Source organism: Mus caroli, chromosome 18 (assembly GCF_900094665.2).
Source record: "Mus caroli chromosome 18, CAROLI_EIJ_v1.1, whole genome shotgun sequence".
NCBI classification, from domain to species: Eukaryota; Metazoa; Chordata; class Mammalia; order Rodentia; family Muridae; genus Mus; species Mus caroli.
In genome coordinates this window covers 8,537,973-8,558,060 of record NC_034587.1, presented here as the reverse complement: position 1 = coordinate 8,558,060, position 20,088 = coordinate 8,537,973, and the positions used below count along the sequence as shown (strand labels likewise).

The window sequence follows — 20,088 nt, the reverse complement described above, 5'->3', positions numbered from 1 at the left end:
CACATTAGGTGTCAAAACATTTCTTGTTTGTTTTGGTTTGTTTTGTGTAGTGGGTTAGTCTGGTGCTGCTTGTATTCAAATGATAAATGCTAGATCTGATCCTCACTTATGCCCATGGATACCATGTAAACCTTGCTCCCTAATTTAACTGGTCAATAAAAGGCTAGAGCCTGTGATTGGGCAGTAAATAGAAGTAGGCGGGTTTTTCATAGAGAGGAGAAAGACGAAAGGAATCAGAGAGTAGAGGAGGCCAGCCATGAGAGGAGATGGACCGTGAGCACATGGCCACAAAAACAGCAAGTAACAAGGGACACATGGCTGGGATGTAAGTTAGAATAGCTCCAAACCTGTCCAACCCAGGCTTACAGCTGGTAAATAAAATACCTGGATTGTGTGTCTTTTATATGGGCTTGCTAGAATTTATAGTTCATTTTACAGTTCTGTTTTTGGAGACAGGGTTTCTTTGTGTAGTCTTGGTTGTTCTGGAACTTACTCTGTAGACAAGGTTGGCCTTGAACTCACAGAGATCTGCCTGCCCATGCCTTCCAAGTGTTGGGATTAAAGGCATGCACCCAAACTGTCTTTGCCTAAGAGTTTCCCTCTTCCTACACCCTCCAGGACCCAGGGAAGAGAAAGCTGTGAACGCTCTTACCCCACTCGCCCCCATATAGCTTGCTACAGAGAGACACACTCTCTAGAACATTGCTTTTAAAAGAATGAAATAGGATTTGTGGGCCAGGAGCCTGGCTCCTTGGAATCTTGAATCCTAACTTGGGCTCCCTGGCTTCTAACAAGTGTGAGAGGCCCTGCTGCTATCAGAATCTTTGCCTGTCTTCTATGTGTTTTGTTATGACACCTTGACACCTCTATGACTGTGATTGTCAAGCTTAAGAAAAAAATGCCACCAGGAAAAGCTGTGGAGTCCCAGATGCCACCTCCAAGGATTCTGGAATTACAAGGAGTTTCACTTCTCCAAGCACCATGAGTGATTCTGAGGACCACACTTGGTAAGCACTAGTCAAATGTCTCTTTATTCTCCCCAGAGGGCCTGGTCTGGAATAGTAAACTGGCCTCTGGAAACTGTTTTTAGATTAGTTATTTACTTATTTTATGTATCTGAGTGTTCTGCCTACATGTGTGTGCAGCACATGTGTGCCTGGTGTGTGCAGAAGTCAGCAGAGGTCATCAGATCCCTTGGCACTGGAGTTAGATGGTTATGAGCCACCTTATAGATACTGGGGACAGAACCTGGGTCCTTTTCAAGAGCACATCATGTTCTTAACAGCTGGACCAGTTCTTCAGCCCCCTCTGGAAACTTTTCTTTTTTCTTAATACTTTTTTTCTTTTTTGGCCACAGTAAGAACCATAGCTCTAAGCCCAGCTATCAGGACAATAAATAGGACCCAGAGGTGGAGTTTTTCAATGAGCAAAAGTCTGGAGAATGAATACTCATCTCTAGCCATTCTTTCCTCTGGAAAGTCCTTTTAAGGCTTTTTGAAAAATCATATTTAGTCTCTAATTAAAAACTGAAAGTTATACTGTAAGCTTCCTGGTGAGTTTGTTCACCTTCTTAGGTGACTCTCTGAGGTCAGTCTGTGGTGGCATGAGAACTTTAGGGACCTTTGGGAGCAAATGCTCCCATGTTCAGAGAGTTATAAAAATCACCCAGCCACAAAAGGCAATGAGGGATTGTAGGGACTTCCCAGGTGAAGGACATTCTGTCCAGTTGAGACCATGGATGTCTGTGTGCTCAGGGTGTCCAGCCTGTCAGTCTGAGTTCAGTGAGTGTGACATGGGATTGTGTGCTAGGCTCTGTGGGGACGTGGGTGTAGGGAGAGGGAGAGAATGCCTGCATCCCACCAGAGTTCCTGTGCTCTGGGCAGGTGGACGCGGGAGGATTGCTGGATGCTTTCCATGCGGTCCCGGGTGGGCATCTGGCTGGGTGAAGCCACTGACCCCACACGGCAGGGGGAAGTGGAAAAAGGGCAGTCCCTGGTACCAGGTTCTTAGTCTCTGGCATCCCACGCTGGATACAGCAGAGGAGCTGAGAATAGAATAGGGGCCCTGGGGTGACACTCTCGGCCCTGGAGAAACGAGAAGAGGGCAGAGGGAGAGAGGTTCCCATGCAGGCGAGAGTCCTAAGTCTGATCTGTGGCTGGAACACAGGAAGGCCTTCTGACAGGAGATTAGACACAGCTCTTTAGGAGAAAGCCTATCCCATCATCCAAGCACCAGTGGGCCTTGATGAACAGAGACAGTCTATGGTTTTAGAGCTTTATTATAGAAAGTCAGGGAGGAAGAGAGACGGTAAAAGAGAGAGACCGGCCATAGCCATGTGGAGAGAGGGAGAAGGGGAAGAGAAAAAAGAGCTAGAGAATAAGAAAGGTGAAAGCTTAGAGAGAGGTAAAAGCTTAAAGAGAGAGAGAGAGAGAGAGAGAGGTTAGAGAGCGAGGAGGAGATGAGGAGAGCCAGCGAGGTGGGGCCAAGCAGCCCCTCTTATAGTGGACTTGTTATCTTGCTGTTGCTAGGTAACTGGAGAGGAGTCTAGCCAGAAGGCCAGAAACTTGGGACATTGTGTACATGACTGAAAGCCACGAGCCTCTCCTGTGGGGGCTGTGGGGGTGGTAACTTCGACAGGAGCCAGAGGTCCAGGAGACATGAGGGAATGCCTACCATCCCATTTAGGTAGGAATTACCACCCATGGGTCTCACCAGGGTTCAAAACCTCAACTCAACTGAAGGCCAGACTGTCTGTGCATAGGCCACTGCCCCACAAGGATCCACAGGGCCTGGAAAGGGAACAGGCCTGGCCCATGATGGTGGGAACAGGACACTCTGGAGCCAAGGCCCAGGAGAAGATTTGAGGAAGGCTATGAGATGGACAAGAAAGACCGGACTTGAAGCAGAGGTGCAAAGGGATGACCTGGAGAGTCGGCAGGGAGGAAAAGGGAAATCAGTTACAGGCAGACTGGGTTTGCAGTCAGGGAGGAGAGCAGCCTGGAGCGCCAGTGACAGAAGCCAGCGGAGGGCAGCACATAGGCCAGGATGTAAAGCACAAGGTGGGATTGGACAAAGACATCCCTCTGAGTGTAGAAGATTAGGGGGTTGAGTGGGACTGCCAAGCAACCTTGACCTGGAGAGGGTTACCAGGGCCACACTGTGCCAGGCTGGAATTGCTTAATCAAATTTGAACTTGAAACTAAAAAGTACCTCAGTTGGGTTGCATACAATACTCCTTCCTCATCCTGAGGCTCACCCACAGCTTGGCTGTGTCTTGAGACTCTGAAGATACTGAATAGCAGAGCAGAACTGGGAGGGCCTGAGGGGCTAATGACCTAAAAGCCTTGGGTGGACTGAGACTCTCTACAGGAATGCTGGCTTCACTGGTAACAACCTGTGGGCTGTTAGGTTCCAGAAGGTAAGAGAGCCAACACATCCCTTTGAATGTTACCTACCATCTTGAGACTGCAGTACAACTGACCTACAGATGGAGGCTTCATCTAAGGTCCCCTTTCCATTCTATACATTCCCCAAACCACCCCATTGTAAGCACAACTCTGGTTGAAAGACTTTGGTCCTAAAGGTGTTCTATAAAGGGGCAACTCTGTCTCTAGTGATATCTGTTTATTTCCAAGTTGCCCCTCTCCTAATAGTGGGCTGTGGCAAGGTCTTATCTGTGACAAGGGGTCATGCCTCTTCCCTGTCCACTGCAGGTTCTCCAGGGTAAGTGTGAGAGACGGGCAGCAGTTAGCATTTTCCCACTGGGCCCTGACTTAGACGTCTGTGGGGGTGATGCTTCAGTCACTGTGTCAGGTTCTTGTTTGTCTTATACATGTGGTAATAAATGTAAAGGTGCCTGGTTCAACCCTAGCTTTTAGCATCATTATGATAGGTTTTCAGGGTTGAGACTCCAGGGGGAAACTGGGGCAGACTGTCCACTTGGGTAAGAGATTTACTAGAATAGTTACTAACGGCATGGGCATATAGACTTATAGACAGATATCAGGGGGGTTGAGGAGAATTTGGGCCTCAGACCCATAGACAGGCAAACAGTATGGTAGGGACTCTGAGAAGTATTCAGGTCCAAAGGGCAGAATGGAGAGTCTCTTCTTAGACTCTCCATAGGCAGGGAGAGGTTTTGTGTAGTCAGGCTGTCTCTGATTCCATGGCTGGTAGCAGAGGAAACGGAGGAGGGTTTTGTATTCTAGGAAGAGAGGCGCAACTCTGAAGGTATGGAGACAGTTTACAGGGGTGGGGCTTACTTACTTGAGTTGTGCCCATTATACAAGTAGGGGACCTATCATATCTCTTGGAATCTGGGTGCCTGGGGGATCCGGTAGTGGCTTTAAGATCCACAGATACGTTGTTTGTAAGGGATTCTTGGGTCCTTCACAGGAAAAAGAGGCTGCTCCAGTGAGTGTGGCCCATAGTTAAGCCCTGCATAGATACCATTGTAGAAACAAGAGCTGGCCTGACCCCCTCCCCCTGGCTCTCTGAGGAGTGAATGCTTTGCCCTGGGGTAGGGACGTGCTAGGTGCAGACACCAGTGAGATTGAAAGCCTGCTAGCCCTGCATTCATAAGTCAAAGATCAGCTCTCAATTCTCAGCATAGGAATGAATGGAGGGAAAAAAGCCACAGACAACTTTGCTGACCAAAGTTTGGTAGCCCTTTGGTGCTACCAAAGGGCTTCTGGAGGACAGCTCTCCAGGCAGTTGGATGGGACCAGGGGGTAACCAACTAGAAGGAAGCCCTTGATTGCACAGGTCCTCAAGATCACGGAAAGTCAGCTGCTGGAGGGTAATCTTGGTTAGAGACATCAGCAAAGCAACAATAACCGTTGCCATAGGAACCACCTGACAGTTGTTGTGCCTTGGACTTTACCTGTGTCCCTTAAGCTTCAGTCAATACTCCTGTCAACCAAGCAATGGGAATAAGAAACGACTGGAACTTGGGGGCAGGAGGGAGCACAGGCCTTTTATCCCAGCATGCAGGGGAGGCAGATCCAAGTGGATCTCTGTGAGTTCGAGGCCTTCCTGGTTTACAGAGTGAGTTCCAGGACAGTCAGGGCTACACAGAGAAACCCTGTCTTGAAAAACAAAAACAAAAATTAGAAGAGAGAGAAAAGAATGGAATGCAAGTAAGCTCCATCATCCCGCAGAGTCGTAGGTGTCCATCGGTGTGTTTCTGTTCTGCACGGAGCAGGGTGTGCCTCCTCACGTGCACATGGTCAGTTAAGCTCAGCCGTTTCCATCTGCTGAGTCCCGACTGCCAGCCTCCTGTTGGATCTTCTAGAACTCACTGATGGCCGCCACTATGCCCTGCCGCCCCGCTCCTGCCAGGCAGATGGTAACTTTCTCAGACTCACATAGACTGGGCCCTATGTTCCTGTTCTTCCCTGTGACTGTCAGAGCCTCTTCTGAAGGGGGTCCCATCTGTCACCTGTACTTCCTGATATGGGCTTCCACCTCTGCTGCCCAGCCTGGGCCCGCACCTGGAGCTTGTCTTTGGCTCTGCATTTGTATTGTCAGAGGTTCCTACCCCTGACCAGGGGGATCACCACCACCACTGGCCTTTCCATTGGAAGCTTCCAGAACCCAGTGTGAGACACACTGAAAAATGCCAAGAATCTGAAGGTTGGTTGAGCCATGATGCCACCAGGTCACAGCTGTACAGCTCCTCTACTGCACCAATTCCCCATTGTCCCTGGACAGCCTGAGACACATGCCTGACCCAAGCAGTGCCCATGGCCACTGCTGGCCAGGGTGATTATAAAAGTTGCTCTTCTCTTGGCTGTGATCAAATACTTGACAAGAGGCAACTCCACAGGGGGAGTTTGGTTTAAGATCTGGAAAAAGTCATAATCTGTCATGGCAGGAAGGGAAGGGCGGCAGGAACGCGAGGCAGCTGGTCACAGGCATCCCTGGGGAGCAGAGGACAGCCAGGCGGTAAATCAGAATACCTCAGAACCTCAGGTCCCACCCCCAGTGACCCTCAGACTCCAGAGAGGCTCCGGCTCCAAAACATTCCACAATTTTCCGAAACACTACTTCCAGGTCCAGACCAAGTGTTGAAATGCTCGAGCCTGTGGGTGACATTTCACACTTAAGTCACAACAAGAATGGCTCACTGCAAGCCAGCTCTGTGTGTGGGCCCTGGGTATGACTGTGGCTTGGTCCAGTGTGTGTTAGGCTGGGTTAGGGGATGCATGGGCTGAAAAGCCAGTGGTTGGCACCGCTCTTCGCTGTTTCAAAAACCACGTGCATTTATTCTCTCTATGCCTTTCTCAGCTCAGTTTTATACATGGTGACGGGTTCTTTCTCAGAGGTCACTTTCTAGTCTGCATTTATGGAGGACTGCTTTCTAGCAGCCATTAATACATGCAGAGCAGTGTGGGGCCCCAGCCCTGTACCTCAGATTTTCTGCTGAGTCTGAATGGGCCTGTCTAGGGTAAAAAGGCTTGCTAGCCCCCCCACCCCCACCCCCACACAGTGTGTTCCTGCCAAGTGGCTGTGTGGAGAGCCATAGGACCTAATGGGTTAGGATCTAACTGCTGCTGCAGGCTCCTGGAGCTTCCCCATGCACAGAGTCCCTTCTCTGCCATGTGGGCTGGTTCTTACCAGAAACCCTGCCATGCTGTTGCCCTGCCTATCTCTCCATGGTGTTACTAACCCTTCTAATATACCTTTCAGTGCCCAGTAACCTGTCCCAGCATCTAAACCACCCAACACTTACCTCATACAGCCAACTTTCTTCTTTTGGCTCTTATCAGTTTGCCTTGTAATTAGCTGCACCTCGGGGAAACTGCCTTTGTTCAAGCTGGTGCTCGCTCACCTTAACATTTGAATCCCTATCTGTGCTCCTGGTGTTTTCTTTCTCCTCTTGTCCCCAGCAGCCCCCACCTGGCAGCATTGTCCTGTCCCAGCAAGGACCTCAGGTTGCCCTGGCCTCAGGGTGCTCCCTGCAAGCCTCCTGCTTGGAAAGACTTCTTCCTTCACCAGGGGCACTCCTGAGCTCTCCCCTGCCCTCTGCCTATTTGCAAAGGGGCAGGAAGCCCAGGTTCCCCTGAGTTATCAGAGGCCAGGGCCTGGAGGGCACAGCGCTCAGCAGTTGAGCACTGAACAGGAAATGCCAGAGAGTGCTAAGGAACGGCTGCACACACTCTGAGCTGTTTTATTTGCTGTTCTGGGATGGTGGGAACAGGAAGGAGGAACAAGGAAGGGAAGGAACTTCAATCCTGGCTTGCTTCACAGTCATGTGACAAGGACTGATTTGTGTGAAGTGACCTCTCCAAGTGGAGCCTGCTGGTTGGTGCCAACAGAAAACTTATTGAGGAAATTTTGATCAGAAAGAAAAGGCTGAGGAAAACAAACCATATTTTCACTTGACATAGATTTCCTGACTTAGCAAAGGGAAGTGACTTCTATGCATGCTGGCTGGGGTTTCCTGAGCAGGTACAGTGGGGCGTGGGAACTGGCCCAGTTAAAGTCTTTTCTGTTTGGTTCTTTGCATTCCTTTACATACAGGGCTAACTAAAGCAGAGATGTCCATCCATGCTTGCAGGCCAGACTGGGAACCTCCCTGTTGTCCCAAGGGTAGAGCTTTTCTAGGTTCTACCCTGAAGAAAGTACAGGGCAGTGCGTAGAGAAAGAGGGCCTTGGATGTTCTCTTTGTGATGAAGGCCAAAGAGCAAAGCCACAGAAACTTCTAGAACTGGCCTTCATGATGTTGTGACTTTCTCACAGCACAAGCTCAGGTTTCCTTCTGGACTCCTTGCCAAAACCCAAGGCTGGGGAAGTGTCTAGAGTCCGTGTGATGCTCGCCCCTGACTCCCCTCATCTTCGTTGCCCCCAGAAAGCTGGAGTTGTGAACATGAGCAAGAAGCCCTTGTTACAATGTCCTCACTCTCATGAAGGCACCACCCCCAACAAATTAAAGCACGACTCCCACTCCACACACTTGTAATGATAGGGCTCAAAAGGAAAAAGCCTAGTGAGGTCTTAATCCATCTAGTCACTCAAACCCAATCATCCCAAATCTAAGAAGATCTATCTGCGTTCAAGAAACAGGGAAGGACTTGGTCCCTCAACTCCCAGCTTAGTCCCTAGAAACTGCATGGGCCATTCCTACCTGCAGTTTATAGGGTAGTCTGTCCTCTGCAGGTTCCGAGAGAGAGGGGCTGAGAGCCTGGAGACTCAATGTAAAGGTGCATGGTGACAGAGGCCAGCAAAGGACAGCCATGAGCATTTTGAAGATAAGGACATAGAGCTGGAGCTTAAGTGTTTCCCAATTTGCTTTGTAAACAGTATGTGTTTCTTACATTAGCTGACTGAACTTTTAAGCAAGCATAAAGACCATGTGCTATCATATTCCACCCAGCGGATACCTGGACAAGGACATCTGATAGCAAAATATGTAGGCCTGAATTCAGGTAACCGCAAGGTTGAAAAAAAAGCCTGTGAGTTTCTCACCCTGCAGGAGCTGGGAGAGGTGGTACGCACTGTAGTCCAGGCTATTGGGAAAGCCGAGGCAGGAAGATGACTGGAGATCAGGCTGGGCAGTCAGTACGGCCGAGGCTGTGCTGAACGAATAACCAGTTTGTTGGATGGACAGCCTCGTGCATGCATGCCTACAATCCCACTGGGGAGGCTGAGGCAAAAGGATTCAAGTTTGAAGGCAGCTTGGGCTACAGAATGAGAGCCATCCTTTAGAGCTGAGATGCTTGTGTGGACACCTGCTTCTTCCCCTCCTCTTTCTCCTGGAAATTCACAGGGTCTCAGCCTGCAGCCTTACCACGACTATGATCTAAGGTGGGATGAAGCAGGGAAGCTGGGTGGAGAGGCGACAGAGGTGACATGTTCACACACACATTTATGTATATGTAAAACGACAAAATATTTTAATTTTCCATGACCACAGGCTCTCTTCAAGAAGGCTGTACCTGTATGACCACCAGGTGACAGCATGGTTAATGCTTCAGGACAAGTCACAATTTTGTACTAACAATCAGTTCAACCACAGCTTGAAATGTAGTTTGTCCCAGCTGCAAAAGCCACAAGACACCAATCATGCGTCTTACCCCAGTACAGACTTTTATAAAACACACATGTATGTAATTAGCACAATAAACGCGCTCATTATGCACTCTAACATAGAGCACAGGAATACACGCTATGGAGTGCAGCCCTCATGTCTCCACAGGCAAGAGCTAGAGGGTTAAACAGGAGCCCATGGTGTGACAGCAGGAGCTCGGAGCGCACCACTCTGCACGTGACTTACCCTACACTGAGAACTGTCACCCTGTCCAGGGGGTGGCAGGTACAGTCTCACAAACAGTGTTATTTCCTAGAGCAGAGATGTCAATCTGGATGTGAGTCGCTGTTACCTAGAAGGCATTACAAGTCAGCTCCATAGAAGGTGGGCGTTGGCTTTGGGGTCGAGTGTAACAGTGATCCGCAGACACTTGCACACCCGCACCCCTGTGCCCCAGGGAAGTGCACTTCCGATGGCAGATATAAAAATAGGTTGGCACACTCTCGACACAGGGCGAGGGACCGTGAAGCAGCATCCCGGAATCCCATGCACTCTGCTCCCTCCTCTGTCCCAGCACATCATGCTACACATTCAGAACTGGCCTGGAATGAAGGTGACGAGGCGGCCTCAAGTTTCTCATGTGCCTGAGAGGAAGAGCTGGGCACAGCTGAGCTCTGGCTGTATCCTCCCCAGCACATGCCTTCTCAGCAAGCCTCAAGTCTCCAGGAACTTGGGGCTTCTCAGCGAAAGCAGAGCTGCGAGGAGACTGGCCTCTCCTCTGCCCTCTCGCTCCACTGCACTCAGGAAGCAGTCTTGGCCCTCCTGCGGCCAGTGCTAGGAGCTCTGGATCAGGCGTCTATAGTGGGGCATGACCTCGTGCTCTGGCAGGTGAAGTGCAAACTCCAAGGCCACTAACACTGGGAATTCAAAGGCAATCAGTTCTCGTCTGTTCAGTCGGAACTTCTCTTCCAGTTTCTGCAAAGCCAACAGAACCATTTTAGTTTTGCATTTAAAAACATAGGTTTTTTTTTTTCCCCAAGTGCAACTTTTCTATCACCAAGCTAGTGAGTGGTTATCATGGATGCATCTGCTCTTCATTGCTAGAACAGCGTATCAGACACTTTAAAGATACTAGGGGTTCTGGAGGCCAGAAGTCCAAAGTCAGGCAGCTGCATGGAGTAAGGGCTTTGCGCTGATCCATCTCAGGGAAAAACCAGGCTAGGCTGGACCCATGCTGTGCAGAAGGCCTCAGAGCTGGCCTCCTCCTCACACCCTTGTAAGCTACTCTAGTCTCAAGAGACATCAACTCCCAAAGAAAGACACGAGTCCCCCTTAGAGGCCCAATCCCAACACCACTGCAGTAAAAACCAAATTCCAATGTGAGTTTCAAGTATGAGAAAAACATGACCAAACCGCCACATGGCCAGCAGGGAGCTCGTATAGGTAGCGCTTCCTGCCTTAGCTTGGTGGTGAAGACAGCAAACCTTCCCCAAGGGCTAGAGGTCTATCTATTCATGACACCACCATTTATTCCTCTAAGAATTCTAAAAGTATTTCTCCATTTCTGCCCATTTTACAGGTGATAACAACTCAGAGGTCAAGACCGCTCTTCTACAATCACAGGAATGGGAAAACCATTGTCCAAGAAGCTTAACTGGGATTTCTTTTTGACCCGTTTTTTGTTGTTGTTGTTTTTTGACAAGGTTTCTCTGTGTAGCCCTAGCTATCCTGAAACTCACTCTGTAGACCAGGCCGGTCTTGAACTCAGAAATCTGCCTGCCTCTGCCTCCCAAGTACTGGGATTAAAGGTGTGCACCACCACCGGCCGACTCCAGTTGGGATTCTGCTATAACTGAGTGGGGCTTCGAGGTCAGACCGCAGTGGCAAGGATCAGAGTGCCTCCTCTGCATGGCGTGAGAGGAGGATCTGTCCCCGTGAGGCTGGCCCACAGCTAACCAGCTGAGTGACCCGAGCCCCTCACCTGTCCACCCAATAGTACAGGCTTCTGGGATCAGGAACAGACCCAGTGATTACTGTCTTGGCTTAAGCTCAGCGTTTGACTAATGAAATATTTAACCCTGACAGCACTGAGGTAACCAGGAGGGATCTCAGGGTAGGCTGCTGCTCACTGACTGACTGACTGACTGACTGACTGACTGACTGTTGATTCCTCTGCTGTGTGGTACAACACTGAACTCTGGTTAGATGTATATAGTATAAAAATGCTTAGAACTGTATTAGTGTTACTTCTGAAGATGCATTAGTTCAGCATGTATGTGTATATATGAACATTTCTCCACTTTACCTGGGGACCCCCTGAGTAGATCCCCGAAATCACAGTATCATATCCTGTAGATCTGTAATACAATAGTAGATCTATAGTAAAGCTTGACTTATAAATTGTGTATAATAAGATCAACAACAACTAAACCAGAAAATGTTTGTAGTGAAAGTTTCGCAAATGTGTTTTCCCATTTGCTCTTTTCTGTGCTTGGCCATGCAGTGCCTACAGGATGAGCTGGAGGAGTGGGAGGAAGGTGTGATGCCAGGCTTTCAGCAGTCTCTCTCACAAGTGAGGTGACTAGTAGGTGTTGGTGTACACAACGGTCCCTGTGGTGTACACAGGGACCGTTCACATCTGAGAAGGGCAGGGTAAGCTTATATCACCCTGCTTTGCGCACAACCTAACATGTACAGACTGCTTATCAGGGGGCCTGTTCTCTGATGTACTTGGGTGACAAGCCAGTGGAGAAAGGGACAACTGTACAAGCCTACTGACCCTCAGCTTGGGTTTGGCATCCAATGGTCACTTCCATGTCATGCATCGACTGCACACACTCAACCCTGTACCATTTCTGAAAGTTAGTAAAGCGTGGGCAAAAATAATATTCTTTCTTAAACAATATGCTAACTGCCTACTTTACTCTCTTGCACCATTTGGAACAGTAGGGCAGTCAGATGTACATAATATCACATCAACTGTCCCTGCCTTTCCCGGGTCTAGCTCACTCACCTCTGAGAACGCTTTTAAACCACGAGCCAGTCAATCCAGAACTCCCCTCTCACACCAGCTCCTGCCTTCCCTCTAATGAGGCCTCTGTCCAGTTGCAGGCAGCCCAGTGCTGACTGGCATTCTTCAAGCTGCTCACTCCTAACTGCACACCTGCCTGGCAAGCACCCCTTTCTGGAAACTACCATGAAGGCTCCTGCCCACAACTCCTTCCTGCTCCTTCTGTCCCCATGGGATTCTGATAATCTGCACTGAATTCGTGTCTCTTAGTGGCTTTGGTCCCAGTGATGCACAGTGAGGCTGATATGGCTTTAGTGGCCTTGATATGCTTAGTGACCTTAAAGGAGACCCGACTCAGAAAAAAAAAAAAAAGGCACCTCCAAGCCAAGAAGTGGACAAGAAGCCAGTGACCTGGACCTGGTCAGCTTTTACAACTATGGAAGTGAGTTTCTGTAGTGAAGCCACCCAGTCCACAGGGTGGTGCTACAGCAGACACAGTAAGAGTCTTTCCTCTAGGAACCCACAGCTGCGCTATAATCCTTCTTCACACTCTCTTTATTTTGAGACAAGGTCTTACTAGGTTGCCCTGGCTGTCTTTGAACTTCAATCCTCTGCCTTTGCCTCCCAGGCGGCTGGGTTATGAGCCTATACCACAAAGCTTGCCTATACATTCTGTGTTAAAACAGGCATGCGTAAATCCAACCTAGGTGATTAGGGTTTCCTTGCTTTAGTGGGTGGGGCTTGCCTTTACAAGACAGTCGACACCATCCCATTGAACCTGCATGTCTGGTAGGTGTCCTGCAGTAACACTGCTCAAAGACTCCCTGTGGTTCCCGTGGCTTCTCAGGCTGTGCGAATAACTTTATCCCTCATGCTAGCTGAGAAAGGTTTTTAGGTCATGACCCATGTTGGCCCTTTAGTCTTACCCAGGTAGATCATCCATTTCTTCTACAAATGATTTCACAGCTCTTATCTCTATTAGCCATTAAGGTCCCCGGCCTGCCAGGGCCTCCCCACAGCCATCGAGCGCAGCTCACTTACGTCAATCAGATGCTTGACCTCGTGCTTTCTGAGGTCACTTCCGACCTTGGCTGCTAGCAGCACACAGGCTCCCGCACACAGCTTCCGGTTCTGCTTGTTCAGCTTCCCCCTGAGGGCCAGCTTCTCAAAGTAGACAAAGGCCATGGCCACCGTGGGCTCCTCAAAGCCACAGTCCTCCTGGGCAAGCTTCCGCATCTCTCTTTTCAGGCTAGAGAAAGACAGGAAGGAAGCAGGGAGTCCTGAGACGGCTCAGGGGACCCACAAGAAGACTATGACAGCATCTGGAAAGCATTTTCTCTATTTTACTCCCACAGGGGATGTGGGAGTAAACCATGTAGCTGTGGCTCTGTGGGTCGACTGACACAAACACAGAATGCTCCAGGTCCCCACTTCCAAGGATGATTGGCAGGCAGGGCTCCAAATATAGGACATGGAAGGACACCACTGGACATAGTTCATGGCTGAGTCCCTAGCAAAATTAGGTGGGGGTGAGGGTGGGGTGGGGGTTCCTCAAAGTGAAAAAGGAGAGCCACACTTATTTTAGAACAACTTCAGGTGCTCTGTCTAAGACCTACCAGTCATTGATTACACTTGTTAAGTTAGGTGGGAAAACGGCTGGACCTGAGCCAGGTCCTGGTCCCCGTGGGGAAGCTGCCTAGCCAGCATGGGTGGACACAGCATGTGCTCGACTTTTCTTCCTCTTTGGTTTGGAACGTGCCAGAATCGAACTGTGTGAGGATACCCAGCAGGGTAAAGCCTGCACACCCTCCAGGAGCTCAGTGGTGCTTAGCATTCACTGTGACGTTGGAGGCATTGTGTGGACACCGCAATACAAGTCTTCTCTAGCTTGGCAGGGTGAGTGGCTGGAAGACGTGGGTCACCACAAACCCATCCAATCATCTGTCTGGGAAATCTAGGCCTGTCTCTCTGTTTTGGCTGCTTTGGTGGCTGTTCAAAGATAGGGGCTTGAAGTCATGTCTCAGTGGGTGGAGTTTCCCATGCCTTAATGTGCCCATTCTATGCTCTTCTGTTTTGCCTGCATCTCAGAAAGCCAGGATCTGAATGCTGCCCATTCTGGTTGGATTATTTTCTTTAGACATGACTCATGTATACTAAGCTGACCTCAGATGTCTGCCTCTGCCTCCCAAGTGCGGAGTCACAGGACCGTATAACCATGCCTGGGTTGTTTGGTGAGGGAACTCGAACCCAGGGCTCTGTCCATGAAAAGCAGTACTCTACCAACTGAGAGCCACACCCAGATCCATCCTCTCGGTCTTTCTATAACCTCTGTTTTACTGAGCTGGCAAGCTGCAGGCAGACAGCATTTTTCTCACTCAATGAACATCTCCCCAAGAGCTGTGTCAACGAGGGGGTCAGCTTGGCCTGATGCCTGATGCCCTGGGCTCTCCCACGCCATCCAGACATGAGCCAGCCAGCAGCGGAAGAGTGTCTAGTGAACATGACTGTATTTCCTTTCCCGAGGAACAAGAAGAACTACAATACGCTGTATGAGCTCAGTGTGTGCTGGAAGGGCCTGGAGGGAAGGCCAGGGTCATATGTGGCTTCCATACCTCCTGATTTTGCTGAGTGTTAATTTAATGTGAGGAAACTTCTCCTTGAAGGTTTCATTCATGTCCTTCTTGAGATCTGAAGGCTTCACGTAGTCAATCACTGTCGTCTGTAACAGAGGAGGCACCCATGGGTCAGCTGTACTAACAAAGTACATGCTAAGCTCATTTGTAGCAGAAGCCAGAAGCCAGAATCACCCGAAGCAGCCAGGAGACCATCAGGCCAGTGCCTGAGCCTCAGTCTGTTGTTCACAGTGGGAAGGATTCGGAGGATGGGACTGTTTGGAGTTCTGGATTTAAGTCCATGTCAGCCCACTCAGGAGCTTGGCTTTGGGAGACTCCAGCATCTCAGGTCCCATCTTCCAACTCTGTACAGTTCCTTGCACATTATAGATGCTCAACAAATTCTAGCTACTGTTTAAATAGCTTTTGCAAAATGTGACAAACTGCGTAAAACCTCACCATTTTAGGACTCCATTTAGTGTTGTTATGCACATTCACATTGTTATGTAACTGTTACCGCCACCACACCCCAGAGGAGCATCTCCCTGTCTACTCTCTTGAGTCCTGGCAACCACCATCTTTTCGTTTATTTTTGAGACAGGGCTCTAGGTAGTCAAGACTAGCCTTGAACTCTGAATTCCTCCTACTGGGATTACAGATGTGAGTACCACACCCAGATACCTTTTAAACATTCATTTATATGTGTATGTACACGTGTACATGATTGCTTTTGCCATGTCACATGTGTATATGGGGGTTGGGTGGGGCAGGAGGTAACTCGTGGGGGTTGATTCTCTCTTCCTACCATGTAAGTTCAGGAAACTGAACTCCGGTTGTCAGGCGCGGTGGCAAGCATCCTTACCCACTTACCCTCTTGCCAGCCTAACTTCGTCTCCTGTAAGCAGAAAGAATATACTGGCTTTCCCATTGCAGGCTTCCTTCAGTGCTAACGCTCCAAGGTTCAGCTGAACTGTAGCTTAAATATGAATTTCCCCTCAGAGGCAGAGGGACGTTCCATTATATGTATGTAATAGTGACTATTATTAACAGTCCCTTGCTTAAATTCCGCCTGTCCCTGGAGACAGGTTCCTCTGAGCCCTCTGGGAGTGTTCTGGTTTTCCCTGCTCAGCGTTCTGCACATTTAACACTGAATTAATATTTTGCTGGGTCACACATTTAGGCTCAGCTCATCATAAAAGTTCACATGCCAAGGGCCTCTTTTGGCTGACAACAGAGGTCCCCTTAGGCAGGTGACTGGCTATCCATAAGAAGGGGCTGTTACCCCTTGTGATATGGAGTCCCAGGGAAGGCTCACTGCTAGCACAACCCATCTATCATTTTCCTAGCCACCCTGACTAATGCTGGTCGGTTTCTCTGGACATTTGGTCTGATGTGATTCTTAATGAGAGTTTAGATTTGGTGGTGCTGAAAATTGAACCCAGGGCTTTGAGTCTCCCTGGCAAGTGCACTACCACTGAGCTATATACACCAGCTTAAGAGACTTACAATAGGCATACAAACTGCATTTGGTGACAGCTAAAAGCCTATACAAATATCCCAGTTCAAAGTGACCTTAATGGCTTTTTCTTTCTCTGGAGCAACAATGATACAATTCTGTTAAACCAGCTCATGATTTTGTGACATCTGGTGAGATGAGAAATCAGATGAGTAACTCCAAGCCAGGATATTCAATTTCCATGAACATTTGAACTTTCCAATAGGCCCAGGTCCTTCCCTAAAGTAACCTCGCAGCTGGCTGGATGTGGGCTATATGAAAGCACACCTAACACGTCTCCTGAAGTTTCTGAATGTGCCAAGATCATCTTACAAGAGGAAACTGAGGCCTCGTGAGGTGGAGAAGGCTGTCCCAGCCTTGACAAGCTACAGACAGGGCCAGCACTATCTTCTAGATTGTCTTTCCCTAATGAGACAATGAAGAACTGAGAATAGCTCCCTACTCATGCGGCTGTCACAGAGAGGTGTGGATATAAACAGAAACAAAGAAGTGGTCAACTTCAGCAAGTCAAAGTCAAAGCAGAAATACTTGACCTCTGGCCCAGGAGCCAGACTTGTGCATCAGATTATCCTTGCCAACTTACAATATGATGCTGTGCCCTGGTTCCCTTATGACTAACCTCCCATAAACATTCCGCTTCCATCTGGGAAGCTGTACTCCATCATAAAGGCCAGGAGCTATTGGTTATATTTCCTGACACCCTTGTAGCTACAGTGACAAATACATTTCTCATTCTTCCTATTGGATGCTGTGGTACAAAGAGAGTGACTCTGGAGGCACTTCTATCATTTCTGCTACCAGGAGTGGTTAGGAAGTTGTAGCTCACTAGCTTTGGATGTCTATCTTGTAGGTGCAGGACCTAGCAGTATCAACATGGTCTGCAGCCAGCAGTAGAGGTAGCAGATTCCCAACTATGGTAGTTACCTGGGTAGTGGGAGCTAGCTTGGTTACTGGCCAGAAGCTAGAAGCTAGGGTAAGACTCCCTAGATGGCTTGGAGATCATTCTTAGTCTGTTAAACTGACCGTGTAATACCCCACCACCCTGCTTTGAAAGTGTGGACGCACACATATGTGTGGATGTGTGTTCAAGCACATGTGGAAGCCAGATGACAACCTCAAGTGTCGTCCTTAGGAACTTGGTCCACCTCTTTGAGACAGGGTCCTTCATTGACCTGAAGCTCGCTAGTTAGACTAGGCTAGCCAGCCATGGAGCTTCAGGGAGCTTTCCTGTCTTTCTACCTCTTCAGATCTGAGATTTAAAATGTGCTACCATGCCCAGCCCTTTTCACATAGGTACTGAGGGCTGAACTCGGATCTTCAGGCTTGCAAGGCAAGCACTTTACCAACAGAACCACAGCCCTGCCTGGCGTGGCTGCTGAGCTTTGCTGTGAACTGCAACAGAAGCATGTGCACTGCACATTACAAGTGGCCCCAGCCCGTGCTCTTGGGTAAGGAGCTTGGGATCCTTTCCTGGTAGTGAGATGAGTAGAGTCTGGGCAACTGAGTGGTCATGTGAGACCCTCAGCCCAGGCCTTGTCAGATGTTCCAACTACCTGGATGGCAAAACAGAAGTTCACAGGGATGCCACCTGCAGGCACAAGGGACATCCTGTACTATTCCTGACCTACTGTGTGTTTGTTTCTAGCTGCAGACCCATGTCCTTGTAACTGTTCCTGGTACTGAACATAAAAAGGCTTGGCCCCAATCTGGCCTTTGGCTTGCTCATCTACTTGAGCTTCACCTGTTTCCTGAGTATCCCTATGTAGCCCAGGCTGGCCCTAAACTCACAATCCTCCTCCTTAGCCTCGAGAGCTACATTCTGGGCATGTACCACCATGCTACCCACCTTGAGTCTTTCTCAAATTAGAGAATACATTTTGAGGTGTGTGTAGGCTCCTCTGTAAAAATGTTCTTTCTGTCAAAGCCTAGAAATAGCCTCTGCTCAAACAAGAAGCCCCTGTTCCATTTTCAGGGAGGCAGTAGATACTGCATCTCATATGACTGGCCGCCTCTCTTCACAGCCTCAGCATCTCACTGCCACGTGGTTGGTAGTACTCCAGAGTGAGCGGCAGAGGAAGCCTGGAAAAAGGTGCTCCCCCTACAGGAAGGACGGGATGGCCACAGGCCAGGTGGGACCAGCAGACCAGTATCCAAGAGGATGGCTGCGTTAGGGACCCTAAACGTTAGTGAACTTAAACAGCTGTAGGCTGTGGCGATCCACATCACTGAGGCAAGGGCCCAGAAACAGTCACTCTAGCCTGTCTTCCTCAGTCTATTTTGGGGTCAGACAGGCTATATTTGAGGGCACCGAAATGCCTTTAGGACACGGTAGAGAGAGAATGGCAGTAAGTTCTACTGCGTGATGCTAGCTGAGAACAGGAAGTGGCTGCTTTGGTTTCCTGGCCTGCTGTAACATGCTCCTACCATCTGGGTAGCTTTGGCAACTACAGGCTGTCCTAGAGACTTCACTGGAAGCCTAAGATTTGGGAATCAGCAGGTTGGTAGGCTGTCCTTGTGGAAATAAAATGCTTTGCTACTCTGTCTCTAGAGATTTCCTTGCCCTTCCCAAGTTTCTGATGCCCAAGACTGAGGAATGCTTCCTTAAAGCCTCTGCTGTCTTTTCTGTCCCTTCTACAGATACAGTCACTTTAGGTCTCAACCTTGCTATCTACTGACCTCACGTTATCTCATTTATATCTGCAGAGCCTAAGGTCATAGGAGGTCACAGCATCTCCTAGGGGAATGTAGTCTTGGCCACAGTAATGGCTCATATCTAATGGTGCTGCTGTGTGGCCTCGGTTCCCTCTACCCCCAGTACCAATGCAGCCTCCCAAGAGTCGCCCTTACCCTTGGTCTGAGGGGGCAGAGCTTTATGGCACCTCCTTTCCCTGCTTGGTGTGGCAGCTCTGGTTTGGGTCTTACTGTGTTCCTGCTTCTCAGGGAGTTTCAGCCAGAGCTCTGGTTTTACACCCAGCTCTGCCACACAGCATCTGGGTAGCCTCATGCGTACTCTTTTAAGTACTTGGATCTCAGTTCCTTCCTCTGGCATCACCACCAGACACCTGGTTTTTGTTGATGGCCATAGGACACTGACCTGGAGGGCCGTTCCTGTATTCTGCTCACTCTGCTGCCTGGGATGTATAATCAGGCCGAGTGGACAGCACCCAGAGTAGCCATCTGCCTTCAAATCTTCTAGGGCTTCTTCTAGAAGGGCTACCCTCTACCCTAGGAGGTGTCAGAGAGATGAAGTCTTCACTGCTTCTGAGCTACAGGTCCCTGTGCTATTGAATACCAAAGTGTGACTAGCCCAGACAACTTGACATTATCTTCTCTCGAGGGAGCTGTATGATGGCCCTTGGTGGCTGGGCCATCCAGCTGCCCAAGAGACTGCTGCTCTTACAGTGATGGTAATAAAGCCAGAGAATGGGGAGACTCTGTAGCAGGCATGGGATTCCTAGCCCCTGCTAGCCACCCTTTCTGACTTAGGGGAGAAAAAAATTAAACACCATGCTGATGCTTTAAGCTCACCTACCAGTCTAATGCACTAGTTATAAAACCTTGCAGTGCTGGAATTTGCCAGCTAATAAAACAGGGTGCAGCCCCTTCCTGGCCTGGAAGCCCTGTGCATTACCACCTAATTCCAGGCCATAGGACTAGCTTGATAAAGGTTCCTCTCCACCTGCAGCTGTGTCTGACAGCAGGGCAAGGCTGAAGCACTTGCATATTCTGATCATGCATCCAAAGGAAGGCACTTGTTTTTGGCTTTCTGGCTGTGGGAAGCTGTGAGCACCCAGCTGTGTAAAGGGAAGCTGGAGGGTCAGCTAAGAGAAGCCAGGAGGGTCAGCTGAGAGAAGCCAGGAGGGTCAGCTGAGAGAAGCCAGGAGGGTCAGCTGAGAGAAGCCAGGAGGGTCAGCTGAGA

At 49.3% G+C, this 20,088-nt stretch overlaps 1 protein-coding gene and 1 long non-coding RNA gene across 4 annotated transcripts in view; one reads left to right on the top strand and one right to left on the bottom strand.

The window, feature by feature from the left end:
* The first annotated feature begins 233 nt into the window (after positions 1–233).
* On the top strand, positions 234–10,707 carry LOC110284843. Of its 2 annotated transcripts, none has more exons than XR_002376989.2 (3): positions 234–325; positions 887–1,007; positions 10,611–10,707. It is a non-coding gene; the product is annotated as an uncharacterized LOC110284843 (long non-coding RNA). The 2 variants fall into 2 exon arrangements; XR_002376990.1 differs by having other exon boundaries at positions 296–325; positions 619–1,007.
* The window catches only part of Cables1 (Cdk5 and Abl enzyme substrate 1), a 110,830-nt gene continuing 99,613 nt past the window's right edge, over positions 8,872–20,088 (bottom strand). The window contains exons 8-10 of one of the 2 annotated variants that reach the window (XM_021150771.2): positions 14,654–14,760; positions 13,083–13,290; positions 8,872–10,006 (exon numbers count right to left, since the gene is read on the bottom strand). In XM_021150771.2, the coding sequence (XP_021006430.1) occupies positions 9,866–10,006; positions 13,083–13,290; positions 14,654–14,760 (456 nt within the window). In that variant the 3' untranslated portion in view covers positions 8,872–9,865. The remainder of the gene's footprint in view (positions 10,007–13,082; positions 13,291–14,653; positions 14,761–20,088) is intronic. The other variant, XM_021150772.2, reaches the window with a different exon arrangement.